At 48.3% G+C, this 19416-nt stretch overlaps 1 protein-coding gene across 7 annotated transcripts in view; it reads left to right on the top strand.

Annotated features, from left to right (window-relative positions):
• Window positions 1–13706, top strand: part of GATAD2B (GATA zinc finger domain containing 2B) — a 67019-nt gene extending 53313 nt beyond the window's left edge. For 6 of the 7 annotated variants that reach the window (XM_081173593.1, XM_081173594.1, XM_081173595.1 and 3 more), the window contains 6 exons: window positions 122–292; window positions 1149–1464; window positions 2033–2235; window positions 3562–3675; window positions 5001–5118; window positions 6007–13706. In XM_081173593.1, coding sequence (XP_081029719.1) covers window positions 122–292; window positions 1149–1464; window positions 2033–2235; window positions 3562–3675; window positions 5001–5118; window positions 6007–6140 — 1056 coding nt within the window. In that variant the 3' untranslated portion in view covers window positions 6141–13706. The remainder of the gene's footprint in view (window positions 1–121; window positions 293–1148; window positions 1465–2032; window positions 2236–3561; window positions 3676–5000; window positions 5119–6006) is intronic. The other variant, XM_081173592.1, reaches the window with a different exon arrangement.
• Window positions 13707–19416: the final 5710 nt, after the last annotated feature.

The following is a 19416-nucleotide window of genomic DNA, read 5'->3' as shown; positions in this document are numbered from 1 at the left end:
ACTGGGAATGACATGGGGATGTGCTTTGTAGATGCAGCACCGCAGAAGAAGTTGCAAACCTTGCCTTTGTTCCATGCTCTCCATCTCTCTAAAACACACACTTTTCTCCTCTTTGGAGCAGGGTCACAGCGTCATCCGGTCCGCCACCAACACGACCCTCCCCCACATGCTTATGTCGCAGCGCGTCATCGCACCAAACCCCGCCCAGCTCCAAGGGCAACGTGTCCCTCCGAAACCGGGCCTCATCCGCACCACCACTCCGAGCATGAGCCCCGCCATCAGCTACCAGCCAGTGAGTAAAGCAGCCCGGAAAGGGTGGGAGGGCCAGTGGGTCTGATCTTCTTACACGGCCACCTTGCCCACACAGCAGTTTGAAACTGGGGGTGGGACTTTGTGGAGCCCAAGAATAGCATTTCCACATGGGTAACCTCAGTGGCGGGACGGGCCAGAGACAAAAGTGGGTCGAGCAATGGGTGCATAGATCACCTTTGTACAGCAAGCTAAGTTTTATTTATTTATTAAGGGAAACGGGTGGCCCTATGGTCTAAACCACTGAGCCTCTTGGTCTTGCTGATCAGAAGATTGGTGGTTCGAATCCCCACAACGGGGTGAGCTCCCGTTGCTCTGTCCCAGCTCTTGCCAACCTAGCAGTTCGAAAGCACACCAGTACAAGTAGATAAATAGGTGCCACTGCGGTGGGAAGGCAAACAGTATTTCCATGCTCTCTATTTTCCGTCACGGTGTTTTGTTGCGCCGGAAGCGGTTTAGTCATGCTAGCCACATGACCCGGAAAGCTGTCTGTGGACAAATGCCGGCTCCCTTGGCCTGAAAGCGAAATGAGTGCCACAACCCCATAGTCTCCTTTGACTGGACTTAACCATCCAGGGGTCGTTTACCTATTTATTTATTTTTATTTTAGCTATTTATTTATCAAGTTTGTGTGATCAGTTGAAGGCCACATTCCAGACAGGCAGAAACACTCAAGGAGGGTGTGAAACAGGGCTGCTGGTGAGGGGGGCGTGGCCTGTAGTGAAGGGGGAGTGGCCTGGAGAGAGTCCCAAAGGTCAGAGAGAAAAGCCTTGGTGGGCCGCACACCTTTAACATTTTCTTTCTTGCCCCCTCTACTCTCCTGCGCCTTTCCTCTGCAGCAGTCCAGCTCGGCCGTCCCCTGCCAGCGCACCACGTCGTCCGCCATCTACATGAACCTTGCCTCCCACATCCAGCCGGGCACGGTGAACCGGGTGTCGTCGCCCCTGCCCAGCCCCAGCGCGCTCAACGACGCCGCCAACTCCCAGGCGGCCGCCAAGCTCGCCTTGCGCAAGCAACTGGAAAAGACCCTCCTGGAGATCCCGCCCCCCAAACCGCCCGCCCCTTTGCTCCACTTCCTGCCCAGCGCAGCCAACAGCGAGTTCATCTACATGGTGGGGCTGGAGGAGGTGGTGCAGAGCGTCATTGACAGCCAAGGTAAAGGCCAGTGTCGGGGGCAAGGGCTGCAGCATAGGCAGTGCAACTGGGTTGAAAGAGGGTGTCAGAGGGAAGTGGCTGGAAATCCCGTTTCCCATGCCTCCTGATTCAGGGGACACGGCGAACTAGCCTATTGCTGTTTGCCTGATGGAGCTGTCCTGTCACAGATAAAACTGTTTTAGTTATTGGTACGCTTTTAAGATTTTTTAAATCCAAACACATTATTATTCTGCTCCAGGGTAGCCTGACAATAGAGGCAAACTGGGCCACACTCAGTCGCGTTTGTCCCCCTCCCCCCTTTTTCTTTGCATAAATGAGGCTGCATTTTAATTATTGTTTTTATTATTGGTTGTTAGCCGCCCTGAGTCCGGCCTTGGTTGGGGAGGGCGGGGTATAAATAAAATTTATTATTTATTCTTATTATAAATGAATGTTTAGCTTGTGCTAAAAGTCCTTGAAATTTTGAACCCTGGAGGTCTTCTCCGCACCCCCTTGGCCTGGAACGGTTCCTGAGAGAAAGGTCCCCCTTCCTTTGTGTGATGCGTCTTCTTCTACCCCTCCTTCCCAGGCAAAGGTTGCGCTTCCCTCTTGCGAGTGGAGCCCTTTGTTTGCGCCCAGTGCCGCACAGACTTCACCCCGCACTGGAAGCAGGAGAAGAACGGCAAGATCCTGTGTGAGCAGTGCATGACCTCCAACCAGAAGAAGGCGCTTAAGGCTGAGCACACCAACCGGCTGAAGAACGCCTTTGTCAAAGCTCTGCAGCAAGAGCAGGTACGTCCCTGTTGCCCTGTCGGAGGGAGGGAGGGAGGGAGGGAGGGAAGCCCGGTCAATCCAGGTGAACTGGAAGAGGTGCGTGCTTCCTGTCCCTCTGAAGAAGAGACATAGCTCAGTGTCAGAGCTCTGCAACTAGAAGGTGCCAGGATCATTCCCCAATGGCACCACCACGATGGGCTGAGAGGAGGTTTCCTGAACAAACCTCGGCGAGTTGCTTTCCCTCAGTTTCGGCAACACTGAGCTCAGTGAACTCAGTATTAGGCAGCTTCCCATGTTCCTCATTGCTCAACGAACATTTTGAAGGGCTGTAGCTCAGTGGTAGAGCGTCTGCTTTGCATGTGGAAAGATCTGGGTTCAATCCTCAGCATCCCTGGGTAGGGCTGGGCAAAGATCCTTGTCTGAAACCATGGAGAGCTAGTCAGTGTCAGCAGCACTGTGCTAGGTGGATCCAGTCGTCCGTTGACTCTTTATAAGGCAACTTTACAAGGTCCCTGTTGAATTCTTCACAGGTGTTTTCTCCTTGCACATTTATTCAGCACGAATACAGTGGTACCTCGCAAGACGAATGCCTCGCAAGACGAAAGGGTTTTTTGTTTTTTGAGCTGCTTCGCAAGACGATTTTCCCTATGGGCTTGCTTCGCAAGACGGAAACGTCTTGCAAGTTTGTTTCCTTTTTCTTAACACCTTTAATACAGTTGCGACTTGACTTCGAGGAGCAACTCATAGCACGCGGTGTGGTAACCTTTTTTGAGGTTTTTGAAGACTTTGGTGATTTTTGAAGCTTTTCCAAAACTTTTCCGACACCGTGCTTCGCAAGACGAAAAAAATCGCAAGACGACAAAACTCGCGGAACAAATTAATTTCGTCTTGCGAGGCACCACTGTAAAGTGTTTTGGAAACCAACTTTGAAACAGTCATTGTAGCTTCCCCTTCCTCTTCTCGACCCTGACACCTTGGGGTACTGGGAATTGTAGTTTGGGGAGACAGCAGTCCCCTGAAATGAATGTCCGGGGGTTAGATCGGCAAGATTCACTCCCAAGGAAAACCAGCAGTGGAAAGCTAAGTTTTTCAGGCCTTCTCGAATGCCAGAACTGAGCAAGTGTTAGCTGGAAGAGAGCCCCACCAGCAGGAAGGCCCGTCTCATGCGCTCACCAAACTAGCCAGTTTCAGTGACTGGCATACAAGCTGGGCTGTGGATATTGGACTGCAGGCAGGGTCATCCGAATGCAGGTTGTTTGCGGGGTGGGTGGGCGGCCTGTGTGCTGCCAGATGACAGCCACACGACCCAACTCATGACCAGCCTCTTCTTTTTCCCTCCGGCAGGAGATAGAGCAGCGGTTGCAGCAGCAGGCAGCGTTGTCCCCCACCGCCACTCCCGCCAGCGTGTCCAGCGTTAGCAAACAGGAAAGCATCATGCGACATCACACACTCCGCCAGGTGAGAAGCCCTTCCTCGCCCAGCCCCTTTTGGCAAAGTGGCCCCTTTCGCATCCCACAGCCGCCAGCTGTTCGGCTACCCCCTCCCCTCAAGCAACCTTCTGATCTTGTCTCCCGGGTAGCCCATTCCCTTCCCCTCCAAAAGCAAAAGGTTGTTTTCGTGTGATTCAGCAGCCACAGAAGTTTTGTGGTGTGCTTCTGGAACTTTGCTGGCCGCTCACTGACAGACCCCCTACAAACAACCTTCAGAGAAGGAACGGAGGACAGCAGGCTGGTCCTGCTGTAACGCTAGTTAAACGGACAGGACTAGGTAAAATGAAGTGAAGGAAGGTTTGAGAGATCGTGAGATGCGTGATTTATGATATGTATGAAACAGCAGAGTTTTTTTAATACCACCTCTCTCTGCTGCGATAGTTCCATGTTTTGGAATATTGGAAAAACCTATCCGAAAATAGATTAAGTTTAATAATGCACCGCCTAGTAATACAATTCAATGTATCTAGATTCAGATAGGTAGCTGTGTTGGTCTGATGCAGTCAAAAATAAAAAATACTAAGGTGCTACTGGACAATTTTGTTATTATTATTTCGAATTCAGTGTATGTTTGTTTTTATAATGATGATATAATCATCATTATTCCTACCATATTTTTGTGATTGTCAGTTGTTTGGAACTTGTTTTAATCTTTAATTGTTGTTAACCCACCCTGTGGCCTTAGGTAGGGCGAAGGGCAGGTAATTGATAATGCATTGTGTGTGTGTGTGTGTGTGTGAGAGAGAGAGAGAGAGAGAGAGAGAGAGAGAGAGAGAGAGAACGAACACTGGAGGGTGGTCCATTAAAGTGAATGGGGTGCTGTCCCACCAGCTTCAGCCAGCCCCCACCTGCCTGCCTTCCTTCACAACCGGTCCAGGGGTGGTTTGGCTCTGCCTGCCATTGGCTCCACTTACTTTTGGTTCCCTTCCTTCTTCCCCACCAGTTCCAGCAATCACGCCTCCTTTATTGGATGTATTTGCTAAATTGAGTAGCAATAGTATTATTGAAAAACCAAATGCAGCAGAGCTTTGAAAACCCTGTGTGTCTTATGCAAACATTGATCTTAACCCTCCACACAAAATTACTACACAGTCATCTTATTCATGTCCACTCAAAACACGTCTGGTTGTGTGCTGAGTAATTCTTGTCGGCAGAAAATGAATCTCCAAATCAGCACTGTGAAGCGCTAAACACTGAGTGGAGTTTGGATCCGATACTTTTATTTGTTTGTTATTTGCCCCACTCATTTTCCTGATGTTCTGATTCCTCTGCCCCCCCCCCTTCTCTCTCCAGGCACCGCAACCCCAGAGCACCCTGCAGCGTGGGATCCCCACCTCGGCCCGCTCCATGCTGTCCAACTTTGCGCAGGCCCCGCAGCTTTCTGTGGCGGGAGGCCTTCTCGGCATGCCAGGTAGAGTCTTCCAGAATTTGGGGGGTGGGGGCAGAGATGCGCAGAGGACCCTGCCTCAATATATATCCTGCCCTCTGCCAGACGATCCCAGCAGAGGTCCCACAGGAAGGCATCATTCAGCCCCTGGAAGAGAGTTGCCCAGATGGCGGGGGGGGGGGAGTTTTTGGGTGGCCAGGGGGCATTCATCATAGTGAGGGCCAGATAGTGTTGGAAGGGAAAACCAGTGTATTGCAAGACACACAGAGACATAAATCCCTGTGCCTTGGGGCAAGTGGGGAATCAGTCTCTCTCTCTTACACACAGTGAATAATGCAAATGACGTGGACGATTTTGTTAAAATATCGCATCCTTTTATAGAATACTTTGCCAATACCCCTGAAGAATGGCAGCTACTGCAATCACAGATTGGACTTTAGCAAACTTTTTTTTCTTCCATAAATTTTTATTCATATTTGCACATATATACAGGAAAAACATAAACAAAAAATCCACCACATGCCTTATACAAATTATATCCCCTTCACAAATCATAAATAAAATATATAGCTGAGTTAGTCTTTAGCAAACTTAACTAGATGGATCTATCCTGGAGTGGGGAGTGGGAGTCGAGTTGGGGTTCTTGTATCTTTTTGCTCTTTTCTATAATTGTTATATATCGGAAATTTAAAAAAAATATTCTTTTTTTAAAAAGACAGGAAATGCAAAGGGGCACGTTTCAGCCAGGCAAAAGAAGGGTGGAAATCGGGGCTGGCGATGAGATTGGGGGGGGGTGCCGCATTTGGCCCCTGGCCCTGAGGTTCCCCACCCACGCATGAGACACATTCCCAGGGGAGGAATCGGCTGCCTGTGCCTCATAGCAGAAACGTTCCTACCTCTTCCTCTTCCCAGGTGTCAACATCGCCTACCTGAACGCCGGGATCGGGGGCCACAAAGCGTCGAGCCTGGCGGACCGGCAGCGGGAGTACCTTTTAGATATGATCCCGCCACGCTCTATATCGCAGTCCATCAGCGGGCAGAAATAACGCCAGCTGCGCCCCCCTCCCCACCCTTTCCCCACCCACCTGCCCCCCCTCATCCGTCGCATGCAGTGCCTGTACTGGTGCCTACCATATGTGGAGGAAAAGACAAAAAATGAAAAAAGACAAAAAAGAAGACGACAAAAAAACCACAAAAAATGAGAAAAAAAGACAAGAACATTAAAAAAAAAAAACACTTCAGTGACCTGCCCTCTTCCGGAACCAACTCTCCCTCCCGCTTCTCTTCTCATCTCCGGATTTTGTTTGCGGGGAGAGGCCAGGCGCCCCCGTCCCTCCCTCCTTCGCTCCGTTCTCGAGGTCAGAACGCGTCTGCTTGGATCCTGCACTATACACTATGTTAATGCTTTGTTTTACGCTCCCTTTTATTTTATTTTTTAATTTGTAATGATAACGCGTAGAATTTTTAAACTTGTTGTGTTCTTATTTTTATTTCCCTTTGGCTTAAAATGGACGGCTGAGAGAGAGAGCGCACCTTTTCTTTTTTGTTTTTTTTAAAAAGGAAATCTTTCTTGAGACTTTGAAAGGCTCCTCCTCCCGAAAGCTGATCGGGGCTGACTCAGGGCTTTCGGCAGAGTTGTTCCAGGGGCACCCCAAGGTGGGGAGGTGTAGGCCACCCCCATGGGTGTGACCGACCATCTAGAAGGCACAGCCCTGGAAGCCGACGGCGTCTCAGAGAGTCATCCCTGGTTTGGGTGGGTTTCTTTGTTTCCAAAGGAGTGGGCTAGAGGGGCATGAGCTGGCCATTGGCAGAGCAGGGCACGCGTCTCTGAAACGTCCGTGCCAGGGAACAGACACCGCCTACGCCCTTGGAGACGGGCCTCCGAAGACGAACTCTGCTGGGTGCTTTCAAACGCTCTTTGGCTCTCTTCATCCCTCTGACCTGTCGGCTTCCCCCAAGCCTGCCACCCTGTCCGGTCTCTGTTAACCACCCCTTTCCCAGACCAAAGGAGCTCCAGGCATCACGTCGGTTCCCCAAAATGTTTCTCCGCAGAGCCATCTCTTCGCTCGTCTCTCCTGTGCCGCTCGTGCCGCGAAGGCTGCCGTTGACAGGCCAGGAACATCTTGCAGTGTTGTGTCGGCGGAGGATACCAGGACGTGTAACCGGCCTTCTCTGACCACCCTTCAGTTGCCGGGGGAGCTTCAGCGAGAGAGAGAGCGCCAAATGTTTCAAGGTCCGCCACTGCCACCCGAGCCCTCGAGATCAGCCCCAGAGGCATTTCCCTGACATCGGACCCTCGCGAGCGGAGAGCGAATTGCTCAGTCACACCCCAGGCGGCTGTAGGAGCTCTTTGAGCTGTACTCCACCCTGCTCTGCTTTGTTTAAATTTTCTGCTTTTTCTGCTCTGCTCCTCCAGTCGTGTCTCCAGTCTGAAGCGATGGGGAGGGAAAGGGAGCGTCCCTCTCTCCCTCTCGGGGTTCCCCCTCCCCGCCGGTCTTTTTTCACTCACGTCCCCCTTTCGGAAGCACTGAATCAAGGACCCCAAAGCCCCCTGAACGCGCGCACAAAGGCATCCCAGCCGGCACTCCCCACCAGGTCTGTGGTATCCCCTCCCCACACGCCTGTGCTTCCTCTCTTCTCCCCCCCTCCCCCCAATCACTGAGCACTTAACAAAGAAACAGAGGTGGGGGGAACCGCCCATGCGTTGGGAGGGGGCGCAAGATACTTTTCAGAAGCTAGCAGCAGGTTGGCATTGCAGGCGTGTGTGTAGATCGGGATAGCTAACTCTGGGGTTCCCCCGCTCTGATGTTGCCAGGCCAATTGTCCCATCATCCCTGGGTTATGGTCCAAGCTCCTTGGGGCTGGTGGGAGATGGTGTCTGGCCGCATCTTTGAGGGCCACAAGGTTAACTATCAATACATACATGCATATGTACACACACGCTAGACACGCAAACCCATAGTTTCCGTTTCCGTTTTCGCTCCAGGATCCTTCCGACTGTCGCGATGCCGGAAGGAAGGTTTCCTTTGGAAACGAAGAAAAAAAAGGTTTGGCTGCGTCTCAAGATATCTCCTCCACGTGCTACACCCTTCCTTGCCTCCTTGAGGACCCCGACCCCTCGCCCACCCTCCCCAATTTGCTTAAATTGGATCTACGACCTTCCCTCACCCCAAAACAAGTGCCATTGTCCTCCCCGCACCCCTTCCCCCTTTAGAATCGGGCGTTGCCAGGTGTAAACCAGTTCCAGCCACCTAGTGTTATTGGGGAGGGGGCGGGTATCCTTTTGGTCTTGTGTTGTTGTTTTCTATTAAAAAAAATAATAATGCGGTGATGTAAGAAATGTGCAATAATTATTGCCTCTGCCTTTCAGGGCCCAGGCAGAGGCTTTGTTGGCAAGCATTGAATGGTAGCAAACCAGCCACTACTTTGGAGTTTTGGGGGTGGGAGGGCAAGGATTAGCCACTCCTCCCCTCCCCACCGCCATCACCACACTGGGGTGGCATATATGGCTTTGGCAGTAGGGCAGAGGACTCCCCCCCCACCCGACCCCCGGAAGAATCCTGCCTATTGAATCAGTGCTTCTCTCATTCTCTGGCTCCTGCCACTCTTTTCCTACCCCAAAGGGTGACCCCCAACAAAGTTCTGCTCCGATGAGGCTCCTTGAAATGAATGAATGAACCTAAGTCATCTCCCACCCACCAGGGCTGTTCTAAAAACTAGCAACGACCCAAAGTTTGCTGTTGTAGATCATCCAGCCAGAACTTGTTCTCTTCCACACTCTTTCTGTTGGGACCACCTTTTGCCCTGCCTGCAAAATGTCCCTCTCCAAAGGAGCTTTGAGTCTGCTCAGCAGACCAGCCACACTTGGAGTTTTTTCACCTTCCCCCAGAAGAGGGTCTTCCCAGTGGGATTAGCAGTCAGCCTCCTTGCAGAATAAATTCGCTCCTGGCTCATAGTTTCCAGGTTGGCAAACATTTTTCTTTTTTTGGAAGCAGGTGTTTTGGGATGAGGGAAAGGCACTGATCTAGGAAGGATTTCTTCTTCACCTCTTTTCTCTCTCTCTTTAGCACAGAGAGGGGAAGAATGGAGCGGGGCATTTCTATAGGGGAGAGTGGGGAGACTGCCCTACTTTGCGCACTCAGGCAGGTAACTCCACTTTCGCTTCCCCCAGGAGCGCGCCTCTTTAGCATAGAGCAGGATCATGGCCCTTTGGCACTTCTGCCCGGTGGCTGGACCTACTCAGCCAATTTGGAGCAGGTTGGGGGGGGGCTTGGCTCCCCACCCCCTCAATCCCCCTCTTTACAACAACGTCCCTTCCCAGGATGCAATATTTGCCTGCGGTGGACACACAACCTCCCTCCTTTCCAACCGCCCCATAAATCCCTTACTTTAAAATTGATTCCCATCTTCCTGCTTTCCTAAAGCCGACAAATGTCTTTATCTCACATATACACACACAAACCCATTTCTCTCTTTGTTTTTCTGAGGGGGCGGGGGGTGTAATGTAGAAAACCATCCTTTTTCATGGTACAGAATTAAGGGTTTCCTATTCCATCTTATGGGTTTTTTTCCTCTCTCTCTTTTCCAGATTAGTCATATGTGCTTTGTGGTTGATGCTGTTTTTATTTTTCTCCCGCTTTTCTTCCATCGGGGGGGGGAGGTGGGAGGAGAAGCGTAACTCGCCTCCCTGGCCCTCTGTTTCACTCCCCCCGCCCCACAACCTCGGTTTCCTCTCCTTCCCCCCATTTTTTTCCGCTCCCTTTCTCCTCCCCCACCCCCGACGAGCTCTTCTTAGCTTAACAATACTTGCTGCCGAAACATTATAACTAAAGACTTTTCTTCGTTGTATATAAGCTATTTCTTGACACATTTAAAAATAAAAAAAACGAAAACTGAAAAAAAAAAGTTTGGGGGCGGGGGTACGGAAAAGCCGACAACAAAAAACAAACAAACCGGGGTGGGTAAATTGTACATTTGTGTAGAGAAAACAAAAACGACAAAAAGAGAAGACAGCTTAGCCATGAATATTGTGAAAGTTGTTTAACGTCCTTTTTGTAGTGTGACCTTCTTTGTGTACGGCGTTTAAAATGTGCAAAAGGCAGTTTCCTGGAGATCGGGGGGGAGGGAGGAGGCTGGGGCGGGGCGCTATGCAGCTCATGTCACCCGCCCCACACGTTACCCACCCGCACCCCCCCAAAAAAGCTGAAACGGACTTGGTGGTAGCCATCATTTCCCCAAAAAGGTGCCTTTTCTTTCCCTTGTGTCAGAAGCAAGGAGTCCCACGAACTACCAGCATGCACACGGACTTTGAGCCTCGGTAGAGGCCACAGGCCCAGGGGCTCCCTCCCCATCCCTGTAACCCCCCCCAACCCCAAGTTTTCACAAATGGGGGAATCAAAACAAATACTAGTATTAAACTATCAATGTATTTGCACTGTTTGTAACGAATGCTTTAGGCTTGAGACAGCATACACTTCTCTCGACTGTTCCTCATCCGGCGTCCAGACACTCAGCTCCCACCGACCCCAATTTCCAGGGGGAGACAGTACTTCTCCCGGCATCTCCCCTTTCAACTATTTGCTGATCCCTCTCAGCTTCATCACCTTTCATCCCTTCCGCCTCTCAGTCATCCGTTTGCTATCATCCCCGCCCCCCAAAAACCCCCACTCTGAAATATCAGTGACATTTTAGGGACTGTTTGATATTCTTTCCCCTGTGTCCCAAGAAAGTGCATCCAGGATTTGAGTTCCTGAAAATCTTGGTTTGTTTTTTTTAATTATGTGGACCGTGCATCTATCCCTCATGGTTCCAGCACACCTGCGAAGGTTTCCACTGTCCAGGCGGGCAGAGATTGTGCTCTGCTTCACTAAGCTTTTCATCCATAAGTGTGAGTGTGCATGCCTGTACATACAGGAAGGGAGAATGTGACTCGTTCCACGTCAACCGGCCAATGCCAGACAAGTTCAAAGCCCATCAGCGCAGTGGGGAATATCGGGCTTAATGTCTCTCGTACGAAACCTCCGTCAGCTTCAGCTTCCTGGGGGTGGAAAGGTGCAATAGATTCTCTACGAAAGGCAAGCACTCCAGTATCTTTGAGATCTGTTGAGTGTGAAGAGAGACGCTTAAAGGTCTTGTCCCATCTTAATTGGGAGCCTGAAGTCTTTGCATGCCAGTACCTTCTGAGTAGAGTCTCTCCTTAACTGTCAACCCCACCAATTTAATTGAGGGCCATCCTTACCAGCTGTCTGACCCTCTTATGGAGGGCTCTTCAAGAAATGGGCCTTGTCTCTTATCTACTTTGGAGAACAACAGTTCCAGAAATGGACCAAAGTGTGCTGCTTTCGCATCTTGTTCGGCCCTTCCTAATGCCTTTTGTTTATTTGCCCTTAAGATTCCAGGGCGTCTGATTCCTAACACTCCGGGGAAAGTTTGGCTCCTTTTCCCAATGCTATTTCATTTCCCTTTGGACCAAGTCAGGCATTTGGGTGTAGCTTTCTGACTTCTTGGTCGGTGTGCTCACTTCTTGATTCTTTTTATAAAGCCAAACTTCTAGTCTTTATGACATTACTAAACTTAAGAGGACTCCAGCATTTAAGGGCTGTAATTTTTGCAGCCTGCCATTACGTTTGCGTTCTTTGTGACCTTCTGTCATGCATCCCAGTATCACCTCTCTTGGAAATCTATATTCGAACCCCCAGGTGCAGAGGCTTTGAGGAAAATCTGAGCAAAGCTGTTGTGAAACCAGAATGTGTTCACCATTGATTTGAAGGATCGTGTGTGTGTGTGTGTGTGTGTGTGTGTGTGTGTGTAACCTGAGGAACAGTATCACGTTTTTAAATTTTGGTGTCACATGACGAGCCCCCAGAGCTGACTTAATGATCCACCCCACATTTGATCTGCAGGATGCTGGATAACATTGACTGGACTTGATGGTAGCCAAAGAGCCCTTTCTCACCTTCCCATACTTCCTGGAGTGTAGCCCTCCTGGTGTGCAGGTTGCATGCAGTGCTGTTCCTACTCGGAGTAGACCCATTGAAAGCAATGGACATGACCAACTTAGGCCGCTTTTCATTTCTGCGGGCTTGCTCTTGAGTATACCTTAGGTGAGCACAACCCTGCATCTTCACATCTCTGGTCCTAGACCTCTCTCCCTCAACCATTCAGCCGATGGCGTGGTCCCAATTCCCCCCTCTTCTGACTCCTGGCCTGAATTCAGAAACCCGCACCCCCAGTTGAGCAAAGTATGCAGAGGCTTCTCCTGCGAAGAGGGTGGGAGAGTCAACCTGATGAACATCAGGTGGTCCCTTTGCCGCCTTAGGGGTGGTTCTGGCTGTGTGGGGAAGGAACGTGTGGGAATCCTTCGTCCCTCCTGATGTTGCTAAGCAACAGCTCCCATCCCTAGCCATTGACCATGCTTGCTAGGGCTGATGGAAGTTGTAGTTCAGCAACATCGGGAGGGCCAAAGGATTCCCACTTGTGGGGTGTAGACTCCTGGTGCCCTCCCTCACCTGAGCACTTCTTCCTTGGCCAACTCTTTTTCTGTACCCTCTCAACCTGCAGCCATGCTCACCATTCCTCGCACCAGGCTGTTGACCATGAGTCAACCTTACTCTAGTTCTTGGGAACCAGCCACCACCTCTTAATACGGTCATAATTTCCCCCCTACTCAACCTCCACCTTCTCTTTCCCCCCACACTCCCATTGTGGATCCTGTATCTTGTTGGGGTCGTCCCCCCCAGCACAACATGATATCTCCTGCAAGGATCACAGCAAATCCGGGGAGGTCAGTTGCAACCGTCCTACAGCCATATGTTACAGAGACAGGGTTCAGCTTCACCCCCCTATCCCTTCGGGTCAAGAGCAATGGTTGTCCCCTTGCTGGGGCTGCCGGCTATCAGATCAAGGGCCTAACTTGCCAGAGAGGCCCTTCTTCCTCTCTTCCCCACCCCCCAAAAACATCTCATTTTGCCATTCTTCCTCTTCAGCCTTCAATTCCTCTAGCTCAGGTGGGAAGCTCCAGATGTTGGGAACCTGTGGCCTTCCAGATGTTGCTGCAATGCAGCTCCCACCATCCCTGGCCGTTTGGCACACGGGCTGAAGCTGATGGGAACTGGAAGTCCGGCAACAGCCAGGGGGGGCCCACCGATTCCCTGTCCCCACAGCACGAGGGGCTCACGGCACCACGAGTCGTTCCGTTGCAGGAGCAGGGTGTGCGTGTGTTAAAAAGACAAAAAAATCACGAGGCTTAGCACACACACACCAGTTTGAAACCCGGGGCAGCGAGAGAGAGCTGAGCTCAGGAGGGGTCAGAGAGAATTGCAGCTGCAAATTATCGGGGTGAAGGGGGGGAACCTTGGTGGAAATCGGGCCTTTTGCACAATTTTAAGAGGGCTTTTAATTTTAATTTTCCGCATTGTGTTTTTGAAAATCCGGTTTAAAAGGAGAAGGAAGAAAAAAAAAAGCTGTTTAAATATTGCCAATTGATTATGCAGTGACCTGATTAAAAATAATAATAATAAGCTAATTTTTGGAGAAAGGATTAAAAAAAAAACTTTGTAATATTTATCACTTGCAAGCTATGTTTAATAAAGAAAGGAATGGTTTATACATTTTGATGTGACTGGCGCATTTTGGATTTGCTGTCGGGGAGACCCGGGGAGAGGTCTTTGGAGGCAGCACCATAGAACTTTTTAAATGACTACTTGTGTTTGCATATGGGTCACCGATCAGCATCCTTGGGCCGGGGGCGAAATCTTCAAGGATGACTCGGCCACTCGCCCAACTCCTTGGGCTACTCCCCCTAGTGGTGAGGAACAGCTAACACTGCCCTTCTAGCATTTGGGACTTTCTGGTTTAGAGAAAAGGTGAGTTAAGAATCTCCGGCCTGCAGGACCTCTCTTACAAACTCGCCTCCGCCAGTTGTTTGTGGATGGATTTGTGAGCATAGGGTGTGTGCATGCAAGTTTGATGTGTGCACAGCTTTGACTCCGCCCATGGTTGGCTTTGGCCCCGCCCACCACTGGCACAAGCCCCACCCATCTTGGGGCTGAAAAGGCTCCCCCTGACTTAATCTGTATTCTCCCCCAAGGTCATGGAACCAAAGTCCCTTCCCAGCCTTGCAGCTGGAGAACCTCTTAACCGGAGGGGGAAATGGGGACCTTCAAAAGAGGCAAAAGCCTCTTCCCCATAACTTCAGAATTGTGTAAAAAAAAAGTATCACCCTTCAAATACTATTTTTAAAAAGCTTTTCTCATCTCAAGGCATATTTTAGTTTGTGGACGTTGCATTCCAAGCAAGGTGAGTGAGCAGTGAATGCCAGCTTTTTCAGGAAATCCTCCAGAATTTGCTTGGGCTGATTCAGTTACGAAGGTAACTGATGGGCCATTATTATTATTATTATTATTATTATTATTATTATTATTAGTTCCTATCTCACCTTTCCTCCCAATAGAGCCCAGGCTGGCAAACATACAGTGCATAAGGGTTAAAAATGAAATGTTTAAACACTGTCAAAACATTTATCTGGGAGCAAACCACAGGGATGTTTTTGACACTTGAAGTGTATTTTTTTTAGGCCCCAACTTACGGTTGTAAGTGGTTTTAATACTGTGTTTTAGGGCTGTAACCTGTCCAGGAACCTTAGGGGGAATGTCAGGAAATAGATGATTAAAATAAACTTAGGCTGCAGTCCTATGCTATGTGTTTTATACAGTGGTGCCCCGCAAGACGAAAAACTCGCAAGACGAAAAACTCGCTAGACGAAAGGGTTTTCCGTTTTTGCGTTGCTTCGCTAGACGAATTTCCCTATGGGCTTGCTTCGCAAGACGAAAACGTCTTGCGCTTTTTTAAAAAAGCCGCTTGAAGAGGCGCAGTTGCGACGGACTGTGCTTCGCAAGACGAAAAACATCGCAAGACGAAAAGACTCGCGGAACGAATTCTTTTCGTCTTGCGAGGCACCACTGTACATTTAAAGCTGTATCATACCACTTGAAACAGCCACAACTTTCCCCAAAAGAATCCTGGGAACTGTAGTTTGCTAGGGGCTCTGAGAGGTATTAGGAGGACACCCCACATTTCTCTTACAGAGCCACAATTCCCAGAGTGGTTTAACAATCCATCCAAGGGAACAGTGGGAATTGTAGCTGTGCTAGGAAAATAGGGTGTCTCCTGTAACAACTCTCAGCACCCTAACAAACTACAGCTCCCAGGATTTCTTTGGGGGAAGCCATGACTGTTTATAGTGCTGCAGTGCCTTAAATGTATAGTGCAGATGGAATCTACTCAGAATATCCATTGCATGTCCCGTCAAAAAACAATACTAAGAAAAAGCCAGACTCATACTTTTTAAATTTCATTCTGTGTGTCGGTTCAGATTCATTGCCCAATGTCAATCTCTGCTAATGGGTGGAAACTTCCATTCCTCCTGCCCCCTCCCACAAAAACAAAACAGTAGAACCAGGGGTTGTTTTGCACATTGTTTTTTTTTTTTAATTTTCAACACAAGACAAGAAAGATTTCCAGACATCAACCCTGCATCCTTGAGGTTTTGAAACCTTCGGTGGCTACCTCTCTTTGAACCAAGCTGTAAAATTGGGGCCGGTGCAGAAGGTGCGATACAAACGAGTTACTCTTGGGTAGGAATAGGAGAAATCTCTCCTGGCAGTTCATTGGTCTTGTTTGTTTTAAATCACAAAAACAAGGGGAGAAGTTCACATGATGATGTAACTTGAAATTTAAAAAATCAGGGGGGGAAATCATTTTCAAATTCAGAATGGAGTTTTTTTAATTTTTTAAAAAAACCTTCAATAAGGTGAGTTTTTAAAATGATGCTGTATGGTACAACATACGGTATTTTCAGTTTTTCCTCCTTAAAAAAAATTCAGCAGCATCAAAAAAGGGAAAATTTAGAATTAAGTGAAATTTTGCAGGCCAATTTAAAGTGAGGAGAATGTTCTGCCAATTCCAACTTTCCCCTTCCATTTACACATTAAATTCCCCCGTGGTGATGGGAGGGAGTTCAACATTTGGTATCCTCCCAGTTACTTTGGGTGCCTTGTGATGCCAGTTAAAACTGTCTCCGCACCCTCTTGCCTTTTAAACCCCGATCTTGTTGACACCTAGTTAATTCTTTGAATCGGCTGAGGAGCCCCCTGGAATTTCAAAACCACAAGTTGCCTTTCCGTTTGTAACCACCAAGCATTGAACAGTGATGGAGAAGATTTGGGGAGTCCCTCCTGCGTCTCTCCACCACACCCCCCAAACAAACATTTATAATGGTCCCACTTCTCTGGTCCTCTCCATCACCTTTGGGCCGTACTCTCTCTCTCGCATAGGACGTTAGCTTTTCCGCAGCCAGGGAGTCTCCCTTCTCCAATAATTAATCTTCCAGGAGGACCCCGGGCCGTGGCTTCTTAAAGCTTGTTTACTTCGTTTCACAAAACACAAGTTTTTTTTCGTAACAAATTTTAGGTTCAAAAGCATTTTCTTGTCTCATTGGTAACTAGCCATTTCCCCCCCCCTTTACAAAGATGGGCGTAGTCACAGTGGTTCGTCGGAAACAGAGGTCAGGCTTCAAAACTAGAGAGTGCTGTTGCCAACCCAACAAATATCTCACGGATATGTCTTTGGGGTGTGTTAAACTTTTCAAAACAAGGGATGTTTTTTAGGATGTTAAAAGCTCCTGGCTGGGTGTACTCCTTCAGCTCAAAATATCCACCGTGATGAATGCGTATGGGTTGCTTTTAAAATGGGTTCGTGTTCTGGGAGCTGTTGAATTTTGGGTCCGAAGTGTCTGTGCTGGATGGTGACCTAACGTCATAGACTACACTTCCTCAACCTGATGCCCTCCAGATTTTCTGGACCACAGCCAAGCATGGTCTGTCATCAAAGTTGGTGGGACTTGGCTGGACCACAGCCAAGCATGGTCTGTCATCAAAGTTGGTGGGACTTGGAGTTACCCAACAAGGCAGAAGAAGAGCGTGACAAGAATGTTAATTTTTAATATGTCATAGCACTGGGAATTTGGTTTAAGTTAAGCAAGGTCAACTAGTCACCTATGGTGAGCCAGAATCCCAGCCAGATGTGGAACCTTTAAAACAGGACAAAACCTGACTCTTTTTTTTAAAAAAAAGTAATAAATGGGTAACATTTTATATGTAAACAGGTAAGACTTTGCAATCCAAAGCGGCTACCACTTTTTTTGTAAATGACATTTTTTTTAAAAAAGGCAATATTTATTTGCCAGCCTGAAGTAGAACAGAGTGGGGGGGGGGAAGGTGGGATGGTTAGTTGTCGGAGAAATAATGTTCTATCTGGAGGGAAGCTCTAGAAATGGGTTGTCTTCGCTCCAACCCTCCAGATTTTCACAAGAGAAAGGACCTATTTTTAGTAGATGTTCAGATATATATTAGGGCTGCCGTTTTTCAGCTGGTTAATCGGTTAATCCAGCTTGAGAAAGAGGAAGGAGGATGCCTCTTCTGAGATGGTGTGGGAAGAGGACTAAGAAAGGATGCCTCCTCTGAAAGCATGCTAGGATACCTTCATCTGTGAACTGAAAGGTTGGAATACCTCTTCTGAGATGACATTGAAAAGCGGATTCCTTCCTGCATGAACAAGAAGGACGGATGCCTCTTCCAAGAAGATACGAGAAGAGGGATTCCTTCCTGCGTGGGGAAGATTAAGGGCAGGTGCCTCTTACTGGATAGTGCATGCTATTGTAGTACATGTATCACCTTAGAAAAACAAAACAGGTTTGGGGAGGGCATTAGGGTTAGATTTAATTGGTCGATTCATGTGTTCATGGTCTTTAATCATGTGATACCCCTGATAACGGATTATGGCCGGTATCCACAGAATTCTGAAACGAGCCAAAGGAGGCTTTTGACTTTGCTTATAACAAACAGGTTTTGAAAAAAGGTGTTTTGTCCTCACATCAGGCAGTGTATGCTGACTTGCTTACAGAATGGAATTCATCAGTTCCACAGAGCCCAACATGTCCCAGATCTGGGTCTAATTTGTTTGCATGAAGCTCTGTGGGCCGATATTTACTGGAGGGTTCCTTATATCTGATTTTGCCACCACTCTGTGTTTGTTAGGGGAGCACTTTTAGATCCCAGGGCACTGGAGAAAAGAAAGAATGGTTTTTGTAAAGAAACTTTCGATGTGAACAGGTTATTTTTTATAAGCTAAAGGCAGTGCTTCTTGAAAAGCTCGCTGAGTTGCAAGCAAGTATTGTATATTTCTTGCTGCAAGACCTTTGGGGTACAAGATTTCCCATGATAAAATGGGGAGATCAGGCAAGATCCATTCCTGAAGAAGTTTTTCTATGTCTGTGTCCATATGGAAAAAGTATTTTGTGAAAATACAGTTGGAACTCAGCATACCTAGTGACATTATGTCACATGGAGATATTTTAAACCTCTTTGATTTGGAATATAAATTTCATTGGCTGTGTAATTCCTGCAAAACAGATTTGTGCACATCTGTGTTGTGGGTAATTTGAAGGATGTTTTTCAAAGAGATAAAAGTTATTTCAGGTGTTTGCGTTTGCTGTTTGAGCCTGGCATTGTGCATTTACTGGCATAACTGAACAAATTTGTTGGCAGACAGCTCACTAGTCCTCAAGGTTATCAGCAAATCCAGATTAGCTGATAGCTTGCTCAGAAATAAGTTCAGTGTTGTTTTTTAAAGAGTCCCACAGTTGGCCTTGTTCCTAACATGTGTGGATTTCATAATGTGCATTCTCAGAGTTAAGCTGTACATTTGTGCTTGATGAAGCTGTGGCACATTGCCCTGTTGGTTCACATTCAGAGGTAGCTGACCTCACACTTGGAAACATTTAAAATGGTCTTTCCCAACCTCGTACCCTCCAGATGTTCCTGGACTACAAAACCCATCATCCCTGACAGTTGGCCACGCTGGCTGCAGGTGATGGGAGTTTGAGTCCAACAACACCCAGAGAGTGTCAGGTTGTGGAAAGCTGGCTTAAAGCAATAGGAGAAGTTGTTGTTGTCTTCTAAAACTTACTTCAGTGAATATTTCACTGTATATTGGAAATGCGTGAAGTTAAATATTTGTTTTCTCCTGTGTTTCAGTTTGTGCCGCTTAGATTACCCTTGACTAACGTCAGTCTCCTCCATTGTGCATCTATGCCGAATGTGCAAAAGCCACTGGAGAAAAATTCTTACTACTTCTGTTGGTCAAGCTCTGCCAAAGTTCAAGATTTCCCTGGCAAATCTGTTGCCAGAAATGGGATTTCCTTGGATCCCTATGTCACCTTGCCTCTAAGGTTACCAGACTTTTTTCAGTGAATCCGGGGACACT

Source organism: Podarcis bocagei (genome assembly GCF_964188305.1).
Source record: "Podarcis bocagei genome assembly, chromosome: 16".
Lineage (NCBI taxonomy): Eukaryota > Metazoa > Chordata > Lepidosauria > Squamata > Lacertidae > Podarcis > Podarcis bocagei.
The sequence above is the reverse complement of the archived record's forward strand: the minus strand, read 5'-3'. Positions and strand labels throughout refer to the sequence as shown.